Here is a 21914-nt window from a genome sequence, read left to right as displayed (position 1 = left end):
GCAAACTTCTTGATCATTCCCCCTACATTTATATCCAAGTCATTTATCTTGGAATCATTGTTGTGAATCTCCTCTGTACTGTCTCCAATGCCTTCACATCCTTCCTTAAGAATGACATCCAGATCCGACACAGACACTATTATCAATTCAGTTCCTGGCACCAAACTTTTGGAAATTTGGGAAGGTTTTAGAGACTGTGCAGAAAAGCTTTATAATAATGGTTGTGAGGATGAAGGGCTTTAGTTACACGGGTAGATTGGGGGAGCTGTGGTTACAAAGTGTCCAAGGCAGAGTAGATAGCGAGAAACTGTTCCTGTTGGCAGAAGGCACAGATTTAAAGTGTTTGGCAAAACAACCAATGGTGACATGAGGAAAACTATTTTTACACAGTGAGTCATTAGGATCTGCAATTCACTGCTTGAGAGTGTGGAAGAGACATGGTAAACTCGGAGTTGTCAAAGGCGAATTGGACACAAACCTGAAGAGAAAAGAGTTGCCACATTATGGTGATAGGACTGGGGATCAGGACCAGTTGAGTTTCCCTGGCAGAGAACCACCAGAGACACGAAGGGCCGAATGGGCTTTCTCTGTGGTGTAACTATTCTAAGATTCCATGTGTATAAGTGCCGGATTCATTCTGTATCGCTCTGTCCCTGGTAAAGGATTTGAGTGTCTGATTCATGATGTATTTGTCAGCCTCTGGGGATGTGTGATTCACTCTGCATTGCTCTGTCTCTGGTACACTATGTGAGTGCGGGATTCATTATGTATTCGTCAGTCTCTGGGGATATGTGTGAGTGTAGGATTCACTCTGCATTGCTCTGTCTCTGGTACACTATGTGAGTGCGGGATTCATTATATATTGGTCAGTCTCTGGGGATGTGTGTGAGTGTAGGATTTACTCTGCATTGTTCTCTCTGGAAAACTATGTGAGTGCGGGATTCATTATGTATTGGTCAGTCTCTGGGGATGTGTGTGAGTGTAGGATTCACTCTGCATTGCTCTGTCTCTGGTACACTATGTGAGTGTGGGACTCATTATGTATCTATGAGTATCTGAGGCACTTTGAAAATCGGTATTCATTCTACCAAGAATAAGCTTCATTGGGCCATTTGGACACATTGGTACATTATTGCTAACATCTTCAACCCAGTTTACTTTATGTAATATTACCTTTTTACCGTGAAATCTATTCCCTCTCTTATGCTTATCTTGCTTTCCCTGAAATACAGCTGTGCTAATCGTCTTGACTGCTCAATATGACAGCCGGTTCCAAATTCTACCGACTCAGTGGGAAAACAAGGTAATATCGAATTCTCTTTGAATTGATTGTTGACACCTCTATGTCCACCCTATCACATCCCATCACTAATTCCTCATATTGAGCCGTTTCTGCAACACACACAGTTAATGTCATTGTATCAAAATCCTGGAACTCCCTCCCTCACAGCACTGTAGGTCTACCTACACCACAGGGACTGCAGCGGTCCAAGAAGGCAGCTCACCACCACCTTCTCAAGGTCACTTTGGAATGGACAATAAATGCTGGCCGAGCCAGCGAATCTCATATCCATTGAATTAATAAATAAGTTCAGCTCTGTTGCACTTCTCAGCTCTGGCCAGTAGATGTCAGAACACTCAGAGAGCGACAGAACAGACAAGAACCGTTGACATTTTATTGGACGGCGAAGGGAGGTATTTGGAATTACTAACGGTGGAGATGACATTTCATAATATTTTGTTATAACAAGCAGAAGTTATAATGTTGTGCTGAAACCGTCAGATTGTTGTTTTGTATTTGAGAGTGAGATACATTCTTCACTGCCCTTTTTTGGCCCATTTTGTGAACGTGGGATTTATTATCTATGTCACTCACTGGTACTGTGTGAAACTGAGAGACATTCTGAACCTGTCAGTCTTGGTTACTGTATGAGAGTGTGGAGACGTTGTCAGCGTAACTGCCAGTGTGTTTGGATTTATTCTGTAACAGTCGCTCTCTTGTACATTACATTTGTGTTATATTCCATTCCTATCTTTCATTTTCTGATACTGAGAGACGTGGGTTACATTGTGAAACTGTCAGTGGAACTGTATGTGTGGAAGAATTTTGCTCTATCAGTCAACTTCTGCTACTGAAAGTGAGTGCTGCAGTCATTCTGTGTCTGTCATTCTCTGGTGCAATATACCTGTGTCATATTCAGAAGGCACATTGCATTATCTGGTACTGTATGAGCGTTGGGACACTTTTTAAAGTAGAACTGTAGGTGTGCAAGGGTTTGTTCTCAATCAATTTCTGGTAATGCAAATGAGTTTGGGACTCATTCTGAACCTCTTAATGGTGTGTGTGTGTGTGTGTGGGTGTGTGTGTGTGTTTAATCCTATCCATCAGTGCTACTGTATGTGAACGTGGAAATCATTCTGAATTTGAAGTCTTTGGTGCCCTTTTTTCATTTTTCATGGGGTGTTAGCTTCGCTGGCTGGGCCAGCAGTTATTGTCCATCCTCAGTTGCCCTTGAGAAGGTGGTGGTGAGCTACCTTCTTCAACCTCTGCAGTGCATGTGGTGTAGGCACATCCCCAGTACTATTCGGAAGGGAGTTCCAGGATTTTGACCCAGTGACAGTGAAGTTACAGTGATATATTTCCAAGTCAGGATTTTGAGTGTAGTATCCATTCTGTATCTATTACATACATGTCAGACCCTCGTAACGTGTGTGAGCGTAGTATTCAATACACATCTGTCAATGGCACTCTGTATCTGTGATATTGTAAAATAAATGTGGGAATCATATGTTTCTTTCATCACTTGGTTTTGTTTGTGTGCATGAGAATCATTCTGTATCTGTCAGTGGGATTAATTTTACATCTGTCAATCTTTGGTATTATAAAACATTGTGAGATTCAATTGGAGTTTTCCAATCATTGGTATTGTATGTGAAAGTAGAATTTACAGTGTGTGTGTTAGTGTGTGGTCTTCCATTTGTATCCATCAGCATCTGTTACTCTATATGATTCTTGGACTCTTTCTAAATCTCTCAGTGGTACAATTGGTGTGTTATATTTCTTTAGTTTCACTCAGATTCAGCTATTGTGAGCGAGTGCAGTGACCATCCTGTATCTTTCAGCATCTGGCACTGAAAATGTGCTTGAGAATTATTCTCTGCTTCTGTGTGAGTGTGGGATTCATTATATAACCTTCAGTCTCTTTGACTAATTATAAGTTTGGATTCATTCCACATACATTTCCAGCAGAACAACAGGCCACTGATATTGTAGGTTTAAAGCAAACAATGTGTGTGTCAGCTTTGGCTGAGTATTAAATCTCTGTCACTGTGAACACAGTTGTGAAAGATAATGTATCCTTCAATCTGATCCTGGATTGGTCCGCAAGTGTAACTCCAGCTTGTACGAAACGATTTGATATGTGGCATTCAGTCTGATTCTGAGTCAGAATTTCCACACAAATGCAAAATGGGGCTCAGTCCTGAATTGGTAAAGTATCTTTAATTTGACACTGTGTGAGGATTTAGAATTAGCATGGAGTTTATAGCTCAATTCATACTCATCAAATTAATATTATATCTCAGTTTCTTAATCAGGGTGAGTTTTAACTAAAGTCTGAGTTTGTATCTCAGGTTATACTCGCTTTCAGAATATCTCAAACTGATAATGTAATTGAGATTTGGATTTGCATCTAATGTATGTGTCAGGACACAATGTGGAAATTAATACTGCAATTTATAAACAAATGATGGGTGTAAATATTGGACCAGTGCTTAACATGAATCTCAATGTACATTATTAAGGTTGAAACTGGAAACATGCATCAGTTTTATTTGACATTTAGTTTGTAGTTGAGGCTGTAATATTATGGGATTGGCCTGGTGCAAATTGGATCATGGGTGAGAATTTGGACTACCCGCCTGTGGTACTGAGTCGAGGTAACATTGGAACAACGTCCATCTCTCCTGCACTGTTTGATTGATGGATGGAAAGTGTGACTCTGGAACTATTTCTGCTGTCTGAGACTGTGAAATTGATGTCCTGTCTGTCTCTGCGCTCTGTCAGTGATAATGTACGGACTGTGTGGGAGGAACTGGCGGGAATCTTCATTCTAATTTGGCTGGAGGAAACACCACATTTATTCTGGTTCCGTCAATTATTTGTCTGTTGGAAAAAAAAGTATATTTTAGTACTCAAGTACAGGTGGGGTGGAAGATACAGATTCCATCAGTTTAACCTCTATAAATAATCATTGTGAATGGTTTGAGAGGCTTTAGACAGGCTCTAGCTCTGATTGGTCAGTCCATTCTCAATCCAAATCTTCAACCAATCGGAGAGCCAGGTAACAGGAATTGGAAGTGCCGATTGGCTTATATTTTCAAACTCGAAAAGCCCGCCAATTGGAGGGGAAGAAAAGAGCCAAACGCCTTAATTTCCAGGCAACAATTTTAATCTCACACTTTAGGAGCTGTAATATTGCATTCTGCGTCACAGAATCCTGGCGGTATTTTAGGAACAGGGTAAATTTGTCAATCTCTTATCTGGAACTGGTGATAACAAAGCAGCGATTTAAAACAGAGCCAATCTCAGCTCACTGGAAACGCAATAACATAGGTTACCAACCGACTCCTTCACACAGGCTTCATCGGGACAGAGAGAAACGGCTGATTTCTGATCCTGTCCCCTGAAAGCGGCCGGGAATGTTACAATCGGAAGAGCTGAGCGCTCCAGCAGCCACACGCTCAGCGTAGCTGCTCTTTCTCAGGAGCCTGTGAACAGGGCCCGCGGGGAACTGCAGTCCAGCCCGGGAGGAGCGAGACTTGGCTTTGGCTTTGTCGTGGGCTCTACCGCCGGTCTTTCTACAATCTTACACACACTGACACCACGAATGAAGAATTCCTCCCGCACTCACCCTTCCACTATCTTCTGACAGGTCAGTGTTCGGAATCTCATTGGGTGGCTTTTGTAACCAATCAGAGAGCAGCTTATTTCACCAACCAACAAACACCAAAAAGAAAAAAACAAAATACTGAAGATGCTGGAAATCTAGACAAAAATAAAAATACCTGGATAAACTCAGCAGCTCTGACAGCATCTGCGGAGGGGAATACAGAGCGATCTGATGAAGAGTCATACGGACTCGAAACGTCAACTGTATTCCCCTCCGCAGATGCTGTCAGACCTGCTGAGTTTTTCCAAGATCAATAAGAAAATGGACCGTCGATTGAGCCAAACTGGCAGAGCTGAAACAGGTTTACAAATTGAACATTAGCGCCAATGTTATTGAGTGTGGCTGATAAAAGAGAAATGTCAAAGCTTTTCCTTCTGCACTCAACAGGACACTCGCAAGAAAACCAATATAAGGGGAAGACAACAATTTATACTGATAAAGAATATACTTCAGGTTGGAAAGTGACTGTCTGAGGCCCGGTCATGAGCTTGTGTGATACACAGCGCGAAATGATCTGATCAGGGGAGCCATTACCCTGCAGGATGCCCTTGACGAGCCCGATTTCAGCATCAAGCTTGCACGGTGAGCAAATGGCTCGGATCCTATTTACAAAGTTGCTGATAAGACCAATCTTACAGAGCGTGGGACTGTAAGAATCCCAACGCGTATTTTAACCAGTGTAGAGAATTGTGGTCTGACCACGGGTAAGGCTGAAAATAAATCACTACTGCGATGGCCGTGAATCGAACCCGGGTCAACTGCTTGGAAGGCAGCTATGCTCACCACTATACCACCATCGCACACTTCTTCAAATTACAGTCAGCATTTATAGTACGCCGAAACAAACTATATCTTTGCCATCTTGTGTCTGATTGATAAACTGTTTTGCAATAATTCTCACCATGTTTATGTTGTTTCACACATTGAAAATGTCCCCTAAGAAGTTACCTCTTTGCACGTCTCATGTGCAGCCAGCAGATGGCACCAGTCCACAATAAATTGGCTCCTGCTGTTTCTGTGGACACATCGAGACAGGAAAAGGTCTGTTGCTGCCCGGGGAACGGGCCGTGAAACAGACAAAGATAGTGACCAACTACAACGGCTCCATGTAGATATCCACAAAGTTCCGAACAATAAAAAAATGCAACTTATCCTGGAAGGGATGAGGAAGTTCTCTCTGAAATAACTACACCAACACTTCCCTTGAAATAATTGATTTGCTGTCACTAATTCAATAGCAACCGTTTAAATTTCAGCCGGTATTCATTTCCAGTTCTTAGACAGACACTTTCACTGACCGGTTCAATCTTTGCAAAACTTTTCGAATTCCCGCTCAAAAAACTAAATTACAGGCCCGTGATCCGATTTTATCTTGTTCTTAGTCCCATTCATTTTTTACACCTGCAGACTAACTGGTTTAGAGGCTGGTGTGTTTGTGACCTTCGTTCTCCTTCTCTGCCTGATCCTCACTCCTCCTGACTGCCTTGTAGATTACAAATCTCTCCAACTCAACCTTGGCCAAACCCCGCGTCACAACTCAAACCCAAACACATTATATTCTCCAATTCAGCTGGAAGAGGTGTTAGCAAAAGTCTCAATGCTTCTGGGAGGGGAGTTGTGTGTTAATGGAATAGAAGATGTCCTAGAAATGGAAGCAGACTGTTTGTCTGTTTGTAGAAGCGACTAGAATGAGGCGGGGATATTGCTGACAGGTCTGGATTTAAAAGATGCGGGTTTCTAACTATAGATAAACAAGATGTTCCATTGAGTAAGATTTGTTTCGAGCGCCCTGTTCACTAATGGTGCCCAGAATTCGGAAACAAATCAGTTCGAACAGGCAGGAGGCGGAGCTTGATGATCACAGACTCTGTTCTGTCTGTCACTCATTCTCCTCCCCGCCCCGCCTCTCACTCTCTGTCCCGTTCTCAGTCAGGTCGGGGCGGGCTATTTAAAAGAGGAACGTGAAGCAGCTCGTCTCTCATATTCTGCAGCGATCTGAGTGAAGGTGCATCATGTCTGGCAGAGGGAAAGGAGGCAAAGGACTGGGGAAAGGCGGAGCAAAGCGGCACCGCAAAGTGCTTCGTGATAATATCCAGGGCATCACCAAACCAGCAATCCGCCGCCTGGCTCGCCGTGGCGGTGTCAAGCGGATCTCGGGTTTGATCTATGAGGAGACTCGCGGGGTGCTGAAGGTTTTCCTGGAGAATGTGATCAGGGATGCGGTCACCTACACTGAACACGCCAAGCGCAAGACGGTCACTGCCATGGATGTGGTGTACGCTCTGAAACGCCAGGGCCGCACTCTCTATGGATTCGGCGGCTGAACAACTCGACCCTTTCTACCAAACACACAACAAAGGCTCTTATCAGAGCCACCCAAAACGTCACATTAAGAGCACTGATCTGGGCACGGGTCAGAGAAATCTAAAGATGAATCTAACAGCTTTAGCATCATTTCGTCCTCTTTCGGTTATTAGTTCATATGTTAAGGTTGTTGATGTTTGAAATGGGGAGTGGAGCGGTGCATTTCCAGGCAGGCTTACAGACCCCTTTGACTGTCTGGGTGAGAGAGCAGGCATTTGACAACTACCCAGACCCCACTCTCCCACTCCCAATTTAGTGGAAAAATGACTCCCCCCATTTTCTCTTCAATATCTATTGAACCGTGACCTGAATAAAACCCATACAGTTCATGATGTTTATGTGAGAGACCCGGAACTGTCGGCATTCACGGTGATTTCGCCCATCAATAGCTTTCTACCCGCCTGTTATAAACAGATCAGGTAAGGAATCCGAATTGAAAACAGGTTGTAAGGTATGTCGGGCTGTCTTGTGAAGCGAAGCTAGTATTTTTAACCAAAATGCTGGAAAAACTCAGCAGGTCTGGCAGCATCTGTGTGGGGACAGAGTTACCGTTTCGAATGGGCATGACGCTTCTTCAGAACCAGAATGAAATGAGTTCACACAGTGAGCAGCCCTTTCACAGACTCTGTGAGTGGCTCTGAAAAGAGCCTTTGGGTTATTAGATTAAAGAATGGCCGCTTCACTTGGTCTTCGAGGCCGCAGCGGCGCTGGTTTTCTTGGGCAGCAGCACGGCCTGGATATTAGGCAGCACCCCGCCCTGAGCGATGGTCACCCCTCCCAGCAGCTTGTTGAGCTCCTCGTCGTTGCGGACGGCCAGCTGCAGGTGTCTGGGGATGATGCGGGTCTTCTTGTTGTCCCGGGCCGCGTTACCGGCCAGCTCGAGGATTTCAGCCGTCAGATACTCGAGCACAGCAGCCAGATAGACCGGGGCTCCGGCACCCACACGCTCAGCATAGTTGCCCTTTCTCAGGTGCCTGTGAACACGGCCCACCGGGAACTGCAGTCCAGCCCGGGAGGAGCGAGACTTGGCCTTGGATCGAGCTTTACCGCCGGTCTTTCCTCTTCCAGACATTTCCACAATCTCACAAACACTTTCACAGAGAATGAGGAAATCCTCTCACGTTCGCTTCTCTTATAGCTTCGGGATGAATGGTGCTGCGGGCATTGCTGAATGGTCAGTTTGTGCCGCGTCTTTGTTCATATCACCAACCAGATATCTACTGAACTCACCAATCCGGAGACTCCACGGAGTGAGGGCGGAAAATACCGGCGCCAAATTTCAACCAATTTTTTTTTCAAATTTTCAAAGCCCGCCAAATTTGTAAAAAACGGACAGAACATAGTGTTAATTGGAAATAGGTAATTCAGTATTTAATATACGAATGTTAGATTTACTTAATCTCGCTCTCCCTTTCTCTATTCTACGGTTGATCTGTATTTGTCTGTTTCTGATTTTCAGTCTGGGTTTATCTGAACCTGAAAACCAGCCGAAAATAACAGCTCGAAATTTACGCTTTTCGATATCGAAAAGGCGGCCGATAGATTTATAAAACAAGGAATAAATTTCATGTAGAAAGTCTTATGTAGAAATTGAACTCGGTCTGACGACAAAGTTTTAAAATTACCCGTCCCTGATGGGACTATTTCACATTTTGTGCCAAGTTCCAGATTCGATTTTGGAATACGGGATCTATTCGGGGTTAATTTCGATCCTAATTTAAATCCTGTAATCAGCCGGCAGAAAATCTCATTTTCACTGTTCTACAAACGGACGGTATATTGTAGATATTTATGAGAGTCAAAAGCGAACATGTCTGGTGTAAATTTGCCAGCGTTGAGACTGAAGGTTCCGACACAACCGGGGCTGATAGGAAATGAACGGATCGATTATTGAGACCAAACTTGACCAGAACTGGAAACTGACGCATTTGCGTTTTATTCTCTCTCCAAAGCCAGGGAAAGGGGCCGAATATAAATGCGTCTGAGAACAAAGCGCAGAGGGTGAGCGGGCAGACATTCATTTATGGGGCATTATTATCAGGACCTAAGAATTGAGCGAGCGATAAATCTACATTAGCCCGAATATGAGGGAAATAACATGAAAATGACATAGTTCGAAATGTTCAAATTTAAAACATGACAAAGTAAAAATTGAGATGAAATAGCTTTTTCAGAGAGATTGTAGGTGGCTCTTAAAAGAGCCGTTGTGTTTCGGGTGTTGTTTAGTCCATTGCCGGGTTTTACTTGGAGCTGGTGTACTTGGTGACCGCCTTTGTCCCTTCCGACACGGCGTGCTTGGCCAGTTCCCCGGGCAGCAGCAGGCGCACGGCGGTCTGGATCTCCCGGGAGCTGATGGTGCTGCGCTTGTTGTAATGGGCCAGGCGGGAAGCCTCACCCGCGATGCGCTCGAAAATATCGCTCACGAACGAGTTCATGATGCTCATGGCCTTGGAGGAGATGCCGGTGTCGGGGTGAACCTGCTTCATCACTTTGTAGATGTAGATGGAGTAACTCTCCTTCCTCGACTTTCGCCGCTTCTTGCCGCCCTTTGCTACCGGTTTCTTTAAGGCTTTCTTGCCTCCCTTCTTGGGAGCTGGTTTCTTCTCATCGACCATTTTCAGTTTCAGACACAGAATAAAACAAGCTCCTTCCTAGCGCCGATTAAATAGACAGTCTTCCAGTTCTATGTAAATGAAGGATTGGAGAACCGTGATTCTGATTGGACACTGTTTAAAAACTAAACCAGCCCCCTTCTCTCGTATTTTTCTGATTGGTGTCTTTAAATATCCAATCAGATTTCGACTTCTCCACCAATCATTAGCCCATTTGCTGCAACCAGGCAACACATCTCTCATATGTACAGTACCAGAGACTGACCGATACAAATGACACATTCAAATGTAATACTAATAGAAAGGCAAATTGAGAATGAATCACATACTCACATTCAGGTTGATGAATCACAGATACAGATTGAATCACACATCCCGTGCCAGGTGCTGACAGACATACAATTGATCCCACCTTTACATATAGTACCAGAAACTGACTGGTGCAGAATGAAACTGAATCTCACATAGAGCAGAATAGATGGATCTTCAGAAATAGGAGCTGGAGTTGGCTATTTGGCCATTCAACTGCTCCGTCATTCATTAAGACTGATCTTCTGTCTTAGCTCCACCTTGCTGCGCTCTCCTTATATCCCTAGGATCCAAAATCTATTGACCTCTGTCATGAACATACTCAATGGCTGAGCTTCCAAATCTCTCTGGGGTGGAGAATTCCAAAGATTCCCAAAAACTTTCAGTGAAGACATTTCTCCTCATATCATTCCAAAATGGCCGATGCTGTGATCTGAGATGGTGACCACATGTTCTAGATTCCGAAGCCAGGAGAACTATTTTCTCAGCGTCTAACCTAACAAGCCGCTTAAGAGTTTTATATGTTTCGATTAGATCATCTCACATTCTTCTAAACTCCAGGGAATACACACCGAGTCTACTCAATCTCTCCTCATAAGAAAACCACTTGCTCCAGGAACCAATCTAATGAACAATTATTGCTCTGCCTCTAGAGCAAATATGTCCTTCCTTATGTAAGGAGGCAAAGTACAACAGGTGTCGCCTCACTAGTGCCCTGTATAGTTTTAAGACTGCTTTACTCTTATATTCCAACCCATTGAAACAAATGTGAACACAGCACTTCCCTTCCTATCTGCTTGCTGTACCTGCAGTTTAACTTTCTGTAATTCATGTACAAGGACACCCAGCTCCCTCTGAGTGTAAAGATGTTCCAGTCTCTCACATTCACAAATGTTCCTTATTCCCCCTACAAACTGGGCACACTCACATCACCATATTTTATTCTATCTGCCATGTTCTTGCCAACTCAGACAACCTGTCATCTGCCTTAGCAGCTTTTTTTGTGTTCTCCTCACAGATTAATTTTCTATCATCAACAAACTTGAATATGTTCCATTCAGTACCCATCTAAGTCATCAGTATAGGTTGTAAATAACTGATGACCATGTTTTATCAAGAGTAAGTTAGAACTTACCGATCCAAAAGTGTCCTGTTTATTCCGACACTCTTTCTGTCCATTGACTGATCCTTGATCAATGCCAATATATGATCCTCAATCACGAGTACTCATTTTGTGTAATAAGCTCCTGTGTGGGCCCTTATTAAATCACTGAGCAAAATTACACATCCCCTCAGATTGCAAGGCCCTGTGTCACTGAAACAAAAGTAGAACCTTAAATACAGATTAAATAACAAAGAGGACAGACAAACAGTACCTGGTTGTAGCATAATGCATGAAACCCAACATTGTACCCAGACTGCAGACTGAACAATGCATTACATAGCATTCCCCAAACCTCAGAGTATCTACAATCTGCATGAAGCTGATCTTACAATCTAATACATTTCCCAGGATGTATGATATACGGACATTCAGGATTGTGTTCGCAGAGATGGAATTCTAATCCAAAACTCTGACATAATAACTGATTAATACCCACAGCTATTAACTCCAGTTGAAACACATTTTATACTAAACATAAGTCAGGCTTACACTCATAATATATAGAATAGAATCTCGCAATTGTTACAGCAGAGGGAGACCATTCGGCCCATAGTATCTGTGCCAGCTCTCTGCAAGAGCAGCTGAGCTGCTCCCACTGGCATATTCTTCCCCACCGGCCTATTTAGAAAAAAAACAAATAAAAGTACAGCACAGGAACAGGCTCTTTGGCCCTCCAAGCCTGCGCCGATCATATTGCCCATCAACTAAAACATTTTGCACTTCTGGGGTCTGTATCCCTCTATTCCCATCCTATTCATGTATTTGTCAAGCTGCCTCTTAAACATCACTATCGTACCTGCTTCCACCACCTCCTCTGGCAGCGAATTCCAAACACTCACTACCCTCTGCGTAAAAAACTCACCTTTATAGCTTTCTCCTCTCACCTTAAATCTATGTCCCCTAGTGATTGACTCTTCCACCCTGAGAAAAAGCTTCTGACTATCAACTCTGTCCATGCCACTCATAATTTTGTAAACTTCTATCAAGTCGCCCCTCAATCTCCGTTGCTCTAGTGAGAACAATCCGAGTTTCTCCAACCTCTCCTCATAGCTAATAACCTCCAGACTAGGCAGCATCCTGGTAAACCTCCTCTGCACCCTATCCAATGCCTCCATATCCTTCTGGTAATGTGGTGACCAGAATTGTTTGCAATATTCCAAGTGTGGCCTAACCAAGGTTCTATACAGCTGCAGCATGACTTCCCAGCTTTTATACTCAATACCCCTGCCAATGAAGGCAAGCATGCCATATGCCTTCCTGACTACCTTATCCAGCTGCATTGCCACTTACAGTGACCTGTGGACCTGTACACCCAGATCCCTCTGCCCGTCGATGCACTTAAGGGTTCTGCCATTTACTGTATAATTCCTGCCTGTATCAGACCTTCCAAAATGCATTACCTCGCATTTGTCCGGATTACACTCCATCTGCCATTTCTCCGCCCAAGTCTCCAACCGATCTATATCCCATTGTATCCTTTGAGAATCCTCTTCACTATCTGCAACTCCTCTAACCTTAGTGTCGTCTGCAAACTTAATAATTAGCACAGTTACATTTTCCTCCAAATCATTTATGTATACCACAAACAGCAAAGGTCCCAGCACTGATCCCTGCAGAACTCCACTAGTCACAGCTCTCCATTCAGAAAAGCACCCTTCCACTGTTGCCCTCTGTCTTCTATGACCAAGCCAATTCTGTATCCACCCTGCCAGCTCACCTCTGATCCTGTGCGACTTTACCTTCTGAACCAGTCTGCCATGAGGGACCTTGTCAAAGGCCTTACTGAAATCCATGTATATAACATCCACTGCCCTTCCATGGTCGATCATCTTTGTGACTTCCTCGAAAAACTCGATCAAGTTAGTGAGACACGACCTCCCCTTCACAAAACCATGCTGCCTCTCACTAGTACGCCCATTTGCTTCCAAATGGTAGTAAATGCTGTCATGAAAAATCTTCTCCAATAATTTCCCTACCACTGACGTAAGGCTCACCGGCCTGTCATTTCCTGGATTATCCCTGCTACCCTTCTTAAACAATGGAACAACATTGGCCATTCTCCAGTCCCCTGGGACCTCACCCGTAGCCAGTGAGGATACAAAGATTTCTGTCAAGGTCCCAGCAATCTCCTCCCTTGCCTCCCTCATTACTCTGGGGTAGATCCCATCTGGCCCTGGGGACTTACCCACCTTAATATTCTTCAAGACGCCTAACACCTCCTCTTGTTCTTTTTACTATTTCTCTCTTGTCCAACGAGATAAAATTATCTTTCCATGTGGGCAAAATTGATTCTCTTTATTGACATTGATCATGTCCATTCAACATGCATCCTTTCTCGAGGTTAATAGTCCGGGCTATTCTAATCCAGTGCTGATTACTGATGAGGTTTCAACTGTAATATGGATAACACCGTATTGGGATTCATTTATCTGCCATCCTCTTCTCCATTATCCCTTACACTCTCTGAGTGCAGGTTTAGTTGTCCTGAGCTGTGTTTGGTACCCATCCCAATTCTCCTACTGAAATATAACTGCTTTCATTGGATTTACGTTCACAAATGAAGAGGGATCTAGTGTGGTTTGTTTGGTTTCAAACACCACTTTGCAAGTTCACGCTCCCAGCGAGAAGCCTGATCGACTAAGGATGTAAATCAGATATTCAGACTTGTATTCTACCTGATTTCCAGGCATTGGAATTAATTTCCATCCAGATTTCTGCTTTGCATGACCCAGTGGGGAATCTCCTCACTCACTACACAAGGTCAGGTAATTACAGGTCTAAAGAGCAGTTGATATGCCTGACACTTTGAAACATTTATGAGTATAAAAACCACTTGATAAGGCTGCAAGATTAAAGAAAAACTGACTGCCAATGGGAAATGAAAATGTGAACCTAACTCGAAATTGGAGCAATTTTCAGGCAGACCCAATTCTGACAAACATCTCGAGTGTTAGTAATCACTGGTTATTGTAGGAGGTTTTTGCTTTTTTATTCATTCATGGGATATTGGCCCGTTCCTAATTTCCCTGGGGTAGGTAGTGGTGAGCTGTCTTCTTGAATTCAACTGAGTGGTTTACTTGGCAATTTTAGATGGCAGTTCAAAGTCAACATCATTGCTGTGCTTGGTTCTAGGATCAAAAACAAACCAGACCAGATAAGGATGGGATGATAAAACTACTTTCCTAAAGATTTGAAGGTGTTAAACATTGCATTTTGAACAATACTCCTGCGATAAATATGACAGACAGATACAGAATTAATCCCAGAGTCACATGAACCATCAAAAATTGAGAACTAAACAATAACTGTCTCTCTTACAGACAGCACCAGAGACTACTCAACAAATCTTGCACAATACCAGACACTGCGAGATGCAGTATGATGACCAATAAATGCACTGTGAAAGAGAGTAATACAAAATGAATCCCAGTGCATAGGCTGTGCCAGAGAATTTCAGGTACAGAATGAATCCCACATCACACAAAGCACACTGACTGATAGATACAGGATGAATCTCAAATGTCCCAGAGATGTAGAGATACAGAATGAATCTGACATTCACACAGTACAACAGACTGAGAAACACAGAGGAATCTCAGAGCCAAAGACTGATAGAGACAAAATGAATTCTTCATTTCAGCAAAGCATCAGGCACTGCACTAGAAAATGGAACCAACGCTTACACAGTGTCCCAGAGTTCAACAGAAAGAAAATGGATTGCAAACTTCCACACAGCACCACTGATTAAAAGAGAATAAACCACACTCATATCCAGTACAACCCATTGAGACAGATTCCAGATTTGGCTGTCTTTGGTGCTGTATGTGACACTGGTATTAACTGCAACAAACATTGCAAGAGATGGGGCTACTGAGAATGAATCACACATTGAATCAGTGCCGATACAGACTGAAGTCCACACTGTCATTCAGCAACGGATGTTGACAGGTACATAATTAATCTCACATTCACACACAGTATCAGGCACTGATAGTGAATGAGAAGTTCACAGACTCAGATATAGGAGCACAGACTGAAAGATATAGAACCAATAACACACTGACCTACAGTGCCAGAGACTGACAAATACAGAATCTCATTAACATCCAGTTACAGAGACTGACAGGGTCAGAATCAATCCAACAATTTCTCTGGCCGAGAGAAACACATACTGATTTAATTCCGCTTTGGCTTATAGTCCCAAGGAGAAAATGAATTTGTTTACGTACACTAATAACGGACAGATGCACAATGAGTTTCAGGATGCCAAGTGAGCCCAACACTGAAACATGGTCCCATCAAGTCACAGATACAAAATAAATCTGACACTCGCACACTGTACCACGGCCTTCCAAACACACACAGAATCAGAGAGTGAGTAAATCACACACGTTACCAGACATGTTTTATATATGCTGATGACTTATGTGCCACTGCCCAAAGAACTGATTTTAACACCGTGGAGAAAACACTTTCTGAGGCCTTGGAGGGACTAACATCCTACTATGAAGAAAACCACCTTCGCACAAACCCATCAAAGACACAAGTTTGTGCATTCCACCTCAGAAAGCGTGAAGCCAAACGCCAGCTTAAAGTAACCTGGTGTGGAGCAACAATGACACATTGCGAGCTCCCTATCTACTTAGGAGTCACCCTTGACAGATGCCTCACCTTCAAGAACCACATCAAAAAGACAAAGGCAAAAGTGAGCACACGAAACAACATCCTGAATAAGCTCACTAACACAAAATTGGGAGCAAGCCCGAAAACATTGCGAACCAGTGCACTTGCTCTTTGCTATTCCACTGGGGAATACGCCTGCCCTGCATGGGAAAGATCTACTCACGCTAAGAAGATGGATGCCGTTCTGAATGCAAGCTGCTGACTTATCACAGGTTGTTTAAAACCAACAAACACCAACAGCCTATATATCCTGGCGGATATCACTCCCCCTGATATAAGAAGAACGATAGCCAGCAAGAAAGAGCGACTCCATCAAACATCAGATGAGAGGCACCCTCTACATGGTCATACACCTACACCCAGCCACCTAAAGTCAAGGAATATTCATGAACAGTGTTGTTCCATTACAATCCACCCCATCTGAAGCCCGCATCGCCTTGTGGAAAGACTGGCTCGCCAGTCTCAAACAACCCCCAGCGATGGAAATTCTACCGGATGAAAGCCTTCCCCCAGGAGCTAATTGCAACTGGGTAACCTGCAAGTGCCTTAACACACTTTGGACTGGTGTAGGTCGTTCAAAGGTGTCACTAAGCAAATGGGGATATACAACCAGCCCGACAACTTGTGACTGTGGAACTGAGCCACAGACTATGCAACATCTCCTGCAATGCCTATCGCTAGCGGAACCCTGCACTGTTGCAGATCTTGCCGAATTCAACAACAAGGCGCAACAATGTGTCCAGTTCTGGCTGGGCCATGTATAGACTGTCCGTGGACACGATAAGAAGAAGACCAGATACTCACAATTCCTGAATGAACCCACATTCCCGGACAACCCCTCGCACCGACAGCCAGGCGACATTTCCCGGTGCATCTTTACACACTGAGAAACTCCGGCTGGAGAGGGACTTTGGAAAATGTATTTCCTGATTGTAGTAAGGAGGCTTATGATTGGTGGAGAAATCTAAATTTGATTGGTCGGTTTAGCTATCCAATCAAAAAAAACCACAAAATAAGTCCCATTTTGTTTTTAAAATGTCCAATCAGAATCATTGTCTCCCCCATTCCTCATTAGCATATATCTGTCAGACTGTCTATTTAATGAGCGGACGGAAGGGATTTGGTTTATTTCAGTGTGAAATTGAGATTGAAGATGGTTGAAGAGAAGAAGAAACCAGTTGCTAAGAAGGGCGCCAAGAAAGCGGTGAGTAAACCGGCGGGAAAGGGCGGCAAGAAGCGGCGAAAGTCGAGGAAGGAGAGTTACGCCATCTACATCTACAAAGTGATGAAGCAGGTTCACCCCGACACCGGCATCTCCTCCAAGGCCATGAGCATCATGAACTCGTTCGTGAACGATATTTTTGAGCGCATCGCGGGTGAGGCTTCCCGCCTGGCCCATTACAACAAGCGCAGCACCATCAGCTCCCGGGAGATCCAGACCGCCGTGCGCCTGCTGCTGCCCGGGGAACTGGCCAAGCACGCCGTGTCGGAAGGGACAAAGGCGGTGACCAAGTACACCAGCTCCAAGTAAAACCCCACAATGGACTGAACAACACCCGAAACACAACGGCTCTTTTAAGAGCCACCCACAATCTCTCCGAGAAAGCTATATCATCTCAATGTTTAATTAGTCGTGTTTCTAATTTCAACATTTTCGAACTATGTTTTCTGTTAGTTTTGTTTTCTACTTTCAGGCTAATGTAGGTTTATCACTCTGTTCAATCATTCGCTGTTGTTAATAATGGCCCATAAATTAATGGCTGTCCGCTGACCTTCTGTAATTTGTACTCAGGCGCGTTTATATTCGGCCCCTTTCCCTGGCTTTGGAGAGAAAGAGAATAGAAGCAAATGCGACAGTTTTCAGTTCTGGTCAAGTTTGGCCTCAATAATCGATCAGTTCATTTCCTATCAGCCCCGGTTTTGTCGGAACCTTCAGTCTCAACGCTGGCAAATTTACACCAGACATGTTAACTTTTGACTGTCGAATATCCACAATATATCGTCCGTTTGCAGGACTGTAAATGAGACTTTCTGCCGGCTGGTTAAAGGGTTTCATAAAGAATTGAAATTAACCCCGAATGGATTCCTGATTCTATAAGCGAACCTGGAACTTGGGATAAAATGTGAAATAATCCCATCAGGGATGAATATTTTTAAAACTTTGTGGTCAGATCGTGTTGACTATTAATGGGAATTTCTATATGAACACTATTTTTTGTTTTATAAATATATCGGCCGTCTTCGATGTCGAATAAAAAGAAAGTTTGGATTCCTTAAACTTGGCGCCGATATTTTCGACTTGTTTTTAGATACAGATAAACCCAGAATGAAAATCAGAAACGGACAGAGATAAACTGTAGACTAGGGAAAGAGAGAGCGAGATTAAGTAAATCTAACATTCATATACTGAATTAGCTCTTTACAATTAGTACTATATTATGTCCTGTTTTTTGAGAAGTTTGGCGGGCTTTTAAAATTTGAAAAAAATCGGTTGGAATCTGATAATTTGGGGCCGGTATTTTCCGCCCTCACTCCGTGGAGTCTCCGGATTGGTGAGTTCAGTAGATATCTGATTGGTGATATGAACAACATTATGAGACGCTGCACAAAGTGACCAATCAGCAACGCCCGCAGCACCATTCCTCCCGAAGCTATAAGAGAAGCGAATGTGAGAAGGTTTCCTCATTTTTTGTGAAAGTGTGAGATTGTGAAAATCTCTGGAAGCAGGACTCTGTGCTTTATGGTAAAAACAAAAAACTGCGGGTGCTGGAAATCGAAAACAAAATCAAAAATACCTGGAAAAATTCAGCAGGTCCGGCAGCATCCGCGGAGAGGAGCACAGTCAGCGTCACAGTCATGCGGAGTCGAAACGTTGACTGTGCTCCGCTCCGCGGATGCAGTCGGACCTGATGAGTTTTTCCAGGTATTTTTATTTTGTTTCTGCGCTCTACGGGCTGTTCCCACGGACACACACCGAGACAAACATCAACTGCAGCTGGAGGATCATCAACTCGGTGAAAGACGCCCTTTGGTCTGCCTGAAACTTGTTGGCCTTCCCCGGCTGACTGTTGCAGACTGGGTACATTCCAAGATGCAGGGCTACGTGCTGAGGGAAGCACTAAAGCTTGGGGCAACCGCCGCAAAGGCGCAATGGGGAAAGGTCGCTGTCTAAGACCTTTCTGCCATAGTGCACCAAAACAAAAATAAAAGTAGCTGGAAAAACTCAGCAGGTCTAACAGCATCTGTGGAGAGGAACACAATTAATGTTTCGAGTCTGTGTGTCTCTTCATCAGAACTGAGGGAATATTGAAATGAGGTGAAATATTAGCTGGTTGAGGGGGTTGTGACAGGTAGAGCTGGGTGGAGGGCCACTGATAGGTGGAGGCAAAAGAGAGGTTGCCAAAGATGTCATAGACAAAAGGACAAAGGGGTATTGACGGTGGTGATATTATCTAAGGAATGTGCTAATGGTGACATTAAGGGTAGAAAGCAGGACGAGCAAGTGACAGATGGTGCTAGTGGGGGTGGGGTGGGGGGAAGGGATCGAAATAGGCTAAAAGGTGGAGATGAAACAATGGATGGAAATACATTTAAAAATAATGGAAATAGGTAGGAAAAGAAAAATACATTTAAAAAAAATATAAATTATTGGAAAAAGGGGGATAGGAAAGGGGGTGGGGATGGAGGGGAGAGTTCATGATCTGAACTTGTTGAACCCAGTGTTAAGTCCAGAAGGCTGTAAAGTGCCTAGTCGGAAGATGAGGTGCTGTTCCTCCATTTTGTGTTGAGCTTCACTGGAACATTGCAGCAGGCCAAGGACGGACATGTGGGCAAGCGAGCGGGATGGGGTGTTAAAATGGCAAGCGACAGGGAGGTCCAGGTCATGATTGTGAACAGACGGAAGGTGTTCCGCAAAGCGGTAACCCAGTCTACGTTTGGTCTCTCCAATGTAGAGGAGACCGTATTGGGAGCAGCGAATGCAGTCGGCTGAATTGAGCGAAGTGCAAGTGAAGCACTGCTTTACTTGAAAGGAGGGTTAGGGCCCTTGGATTTGAGGAGGGGTGGAGTAAAGAGGCATGTGTTGCACTTTCTGTGGTCGCAGGGGAAGGTGCCGTGGCAGGGGTTTGAAGTGTAGGGGGTGATGGGGGAGTGGACCACGGTGTCCTGGGGGAAGCGGTCCCTATGGAATCCCACCAGGCAAGGTGAAGAGAGGAAATGTTTGGTGGTGGCATCATCGTGGAGTTAGCAGAAATGGTGGAGGATGATCCTTTGAATGCTGGCGGGGAGAAAAGTGAGGACAAGGGGGACCCTATCATGGTTCTGGGATGGAGAGGACAATGTGAGGGCAGAGGCGCGGGAAATGTGTCGGACACGTCTGAGGGCCATGTCAACCACCGTGGGCAGGAAACCTCAGTTAAGGAAACAGGAAGACATGCTAAAAGCACTGTTTTGGAAAGTGGCATCCACAGAACAATTGCTGCGGAGACAAAGGTACTAAGATAATGGGATGGAGTCCTTAAAGGAAGCAGGGTGTGAGAAGTTGTAGTCGATGTAGCTGTGGGAGTCGGAGGGCTTGTATTGAATTTTGATGGACTATCACCAAAAATTGAAACAGAGAGGTCAAGGATGGGAAGGGAAGTGTCAGTGATGGACCATGTGAAAGTGATGGAGGGGTGGAAATTGGAAGCAAAATTAATACATTTTCCAAGTCCAGACGAGAGCATGAAGCAGCACCGACGCAGTCATCGATGTACCAGAGAAAGAGTTGTGGGAGGGGGCCTGAGTCGGACTGCAACAAGGAATATTTCATATGCCTCATAAAGAGACAGGCATAACTGGGGCCCATGCGGGTACCCATAACCACACATTTTATTTGGAGGAAGTGAGTCAAGTTCAAGGAGGAATTGTCCAGTGAGAGTACAAGTTCAGCCAATCGGAGGAGAGTGGTGGTGGATGGGGAATGTTCAGGCCTCTGTTCAAGGAAGAAGCGGAGAGCCCTTAAACCATCCTGGTGGGGGATGGAGGTTGATAGGGATTGGACATCCATGGTGAAGAGGAGGCAGTTGAGGCCAGGGAACTGGAAATTGTTGATTTGATAGAGGGCACCAGATGAATCGTGGATGTAGGTGGGAAGAGACTGGACAAGGGGAGAGAGAACGGAGCCATGATAAGAAGAAATGAGTTCCATGGGGCAAGAACATGCTGAAAAGATCGGTCTACCCGGACAGTCCTGTTTGTGGATTTTGGGTAGGAGGTAGAAGCGGCCGTCCGAGGTTGGGAGACTGAGGTTAGAAGCTGTGGAGGGAAGATATCCAGAGAAGGTGAGGTCAGTGACAGTCCTGGAAACAATGGCTTGATGTTCGGTGGTGGGGTCATGGTCCAGAGGGAGGTAGGGGGAGACGGCCATAATACAGTTAGTATTGAGTAATTGACTCTATGATCAATGATTTTATTACGAGTGAGCATAATGGAATACAATTCAATTACAACTTTCAAAAATGTGAAAACTAAAAAATACTAATATCCGAGATTGTAGAAAGTCCAAATTTAACGGGATGAGAGACAGTTTAATAACAAACAATCTGCAGGGAAAGGACGCAAAATGAATATCGAAATGGGACAAACAGAGCTTCAAACGCAAATGGTCCCCGCTTCTGCCTAACGTCCACTCGCACCCAACGCCCCTTGCCCCCCGCGCCGACACAGGTTCGGGGATTTTGTTCTCTCTGTGATGAGAGTGAAATGGGGAAAATTCCCATTGATTTTAGCGGCTGAATTGCTGCGGAGATCTGCGCATGCGCAGTTTAACCCCGCCCCTGTGCTGTCGCC

At 44.3% G+C, this 21914-nt stretch overlaps 2 protein-coding genes, 1 non-coding gene and 1 pseudogene across 4 annotated transcripts in view; 1 reads left to right on the top strand and 3 right to left on the bottom strand.

Annotated features, from left to right (window-relative positions):
- LOC144670298 (uncharacterized) overlaps positions 1 to 21914 on the bottom strand; it is a 940207-nt gene that overhangs the window by 846727 nt on the left and 71566 nt on the right. The window lies entirely within an intron of this gene.
- Positions 5681 to 5752, bottom strand: trnag-ucc (transfer RNA glycine (anticodon UCC)). The gene has a single exon. It is a non-coding gene; the product is annotated as a tRNA-Gly (tRNA).
- On the bottom strand, positions 9557 to 10171 carry LOC144670230 (histone H2B-like; annotated as a pseudogene).
- On the top strand, positions 17223 to 18354 carry LOC144670296 (histone H2B-like). Its single transcript, XM_078532783.1, has one exon. It carries the CDS (start codon positions 17239 to 17241, stop codon positions 17614 to 17616), a length of 378 nt encoding a protein of 125 aa, XP_078388909.1. The 5' UTR covers positions 17223 to 17238; the 3' UTR covers positions 17617 to 18354.

The sequence above is a fragment of the Cetorhinus maximus genome, chromosome 31, assembly GCF_964194155.1.
Source record: "Cetorhinus maximus chromosome 31, sCetMax3.hap1.1, whole genome shotgun sequence".
Taxonomy (NCBI): Eukaryota; Metazoa; Chordata; class Chondrichthyes; order Lamniformes; family Cetorhinidae; genus Cetorhinus; species Cetorhinus maximus.
This window is presented reverse-complemented; position numbering and strand designations above follow the sequence as displayed.

Coding starts and splice junctions, on each gene's coding strand:
- LOC144670296 (XM_078532783.1), top strand. CDS start 17,239: ATGGTTGAAGAGAAGAAGAAACCAGTTGCTAAGAAGGGCGCCAAGAAA.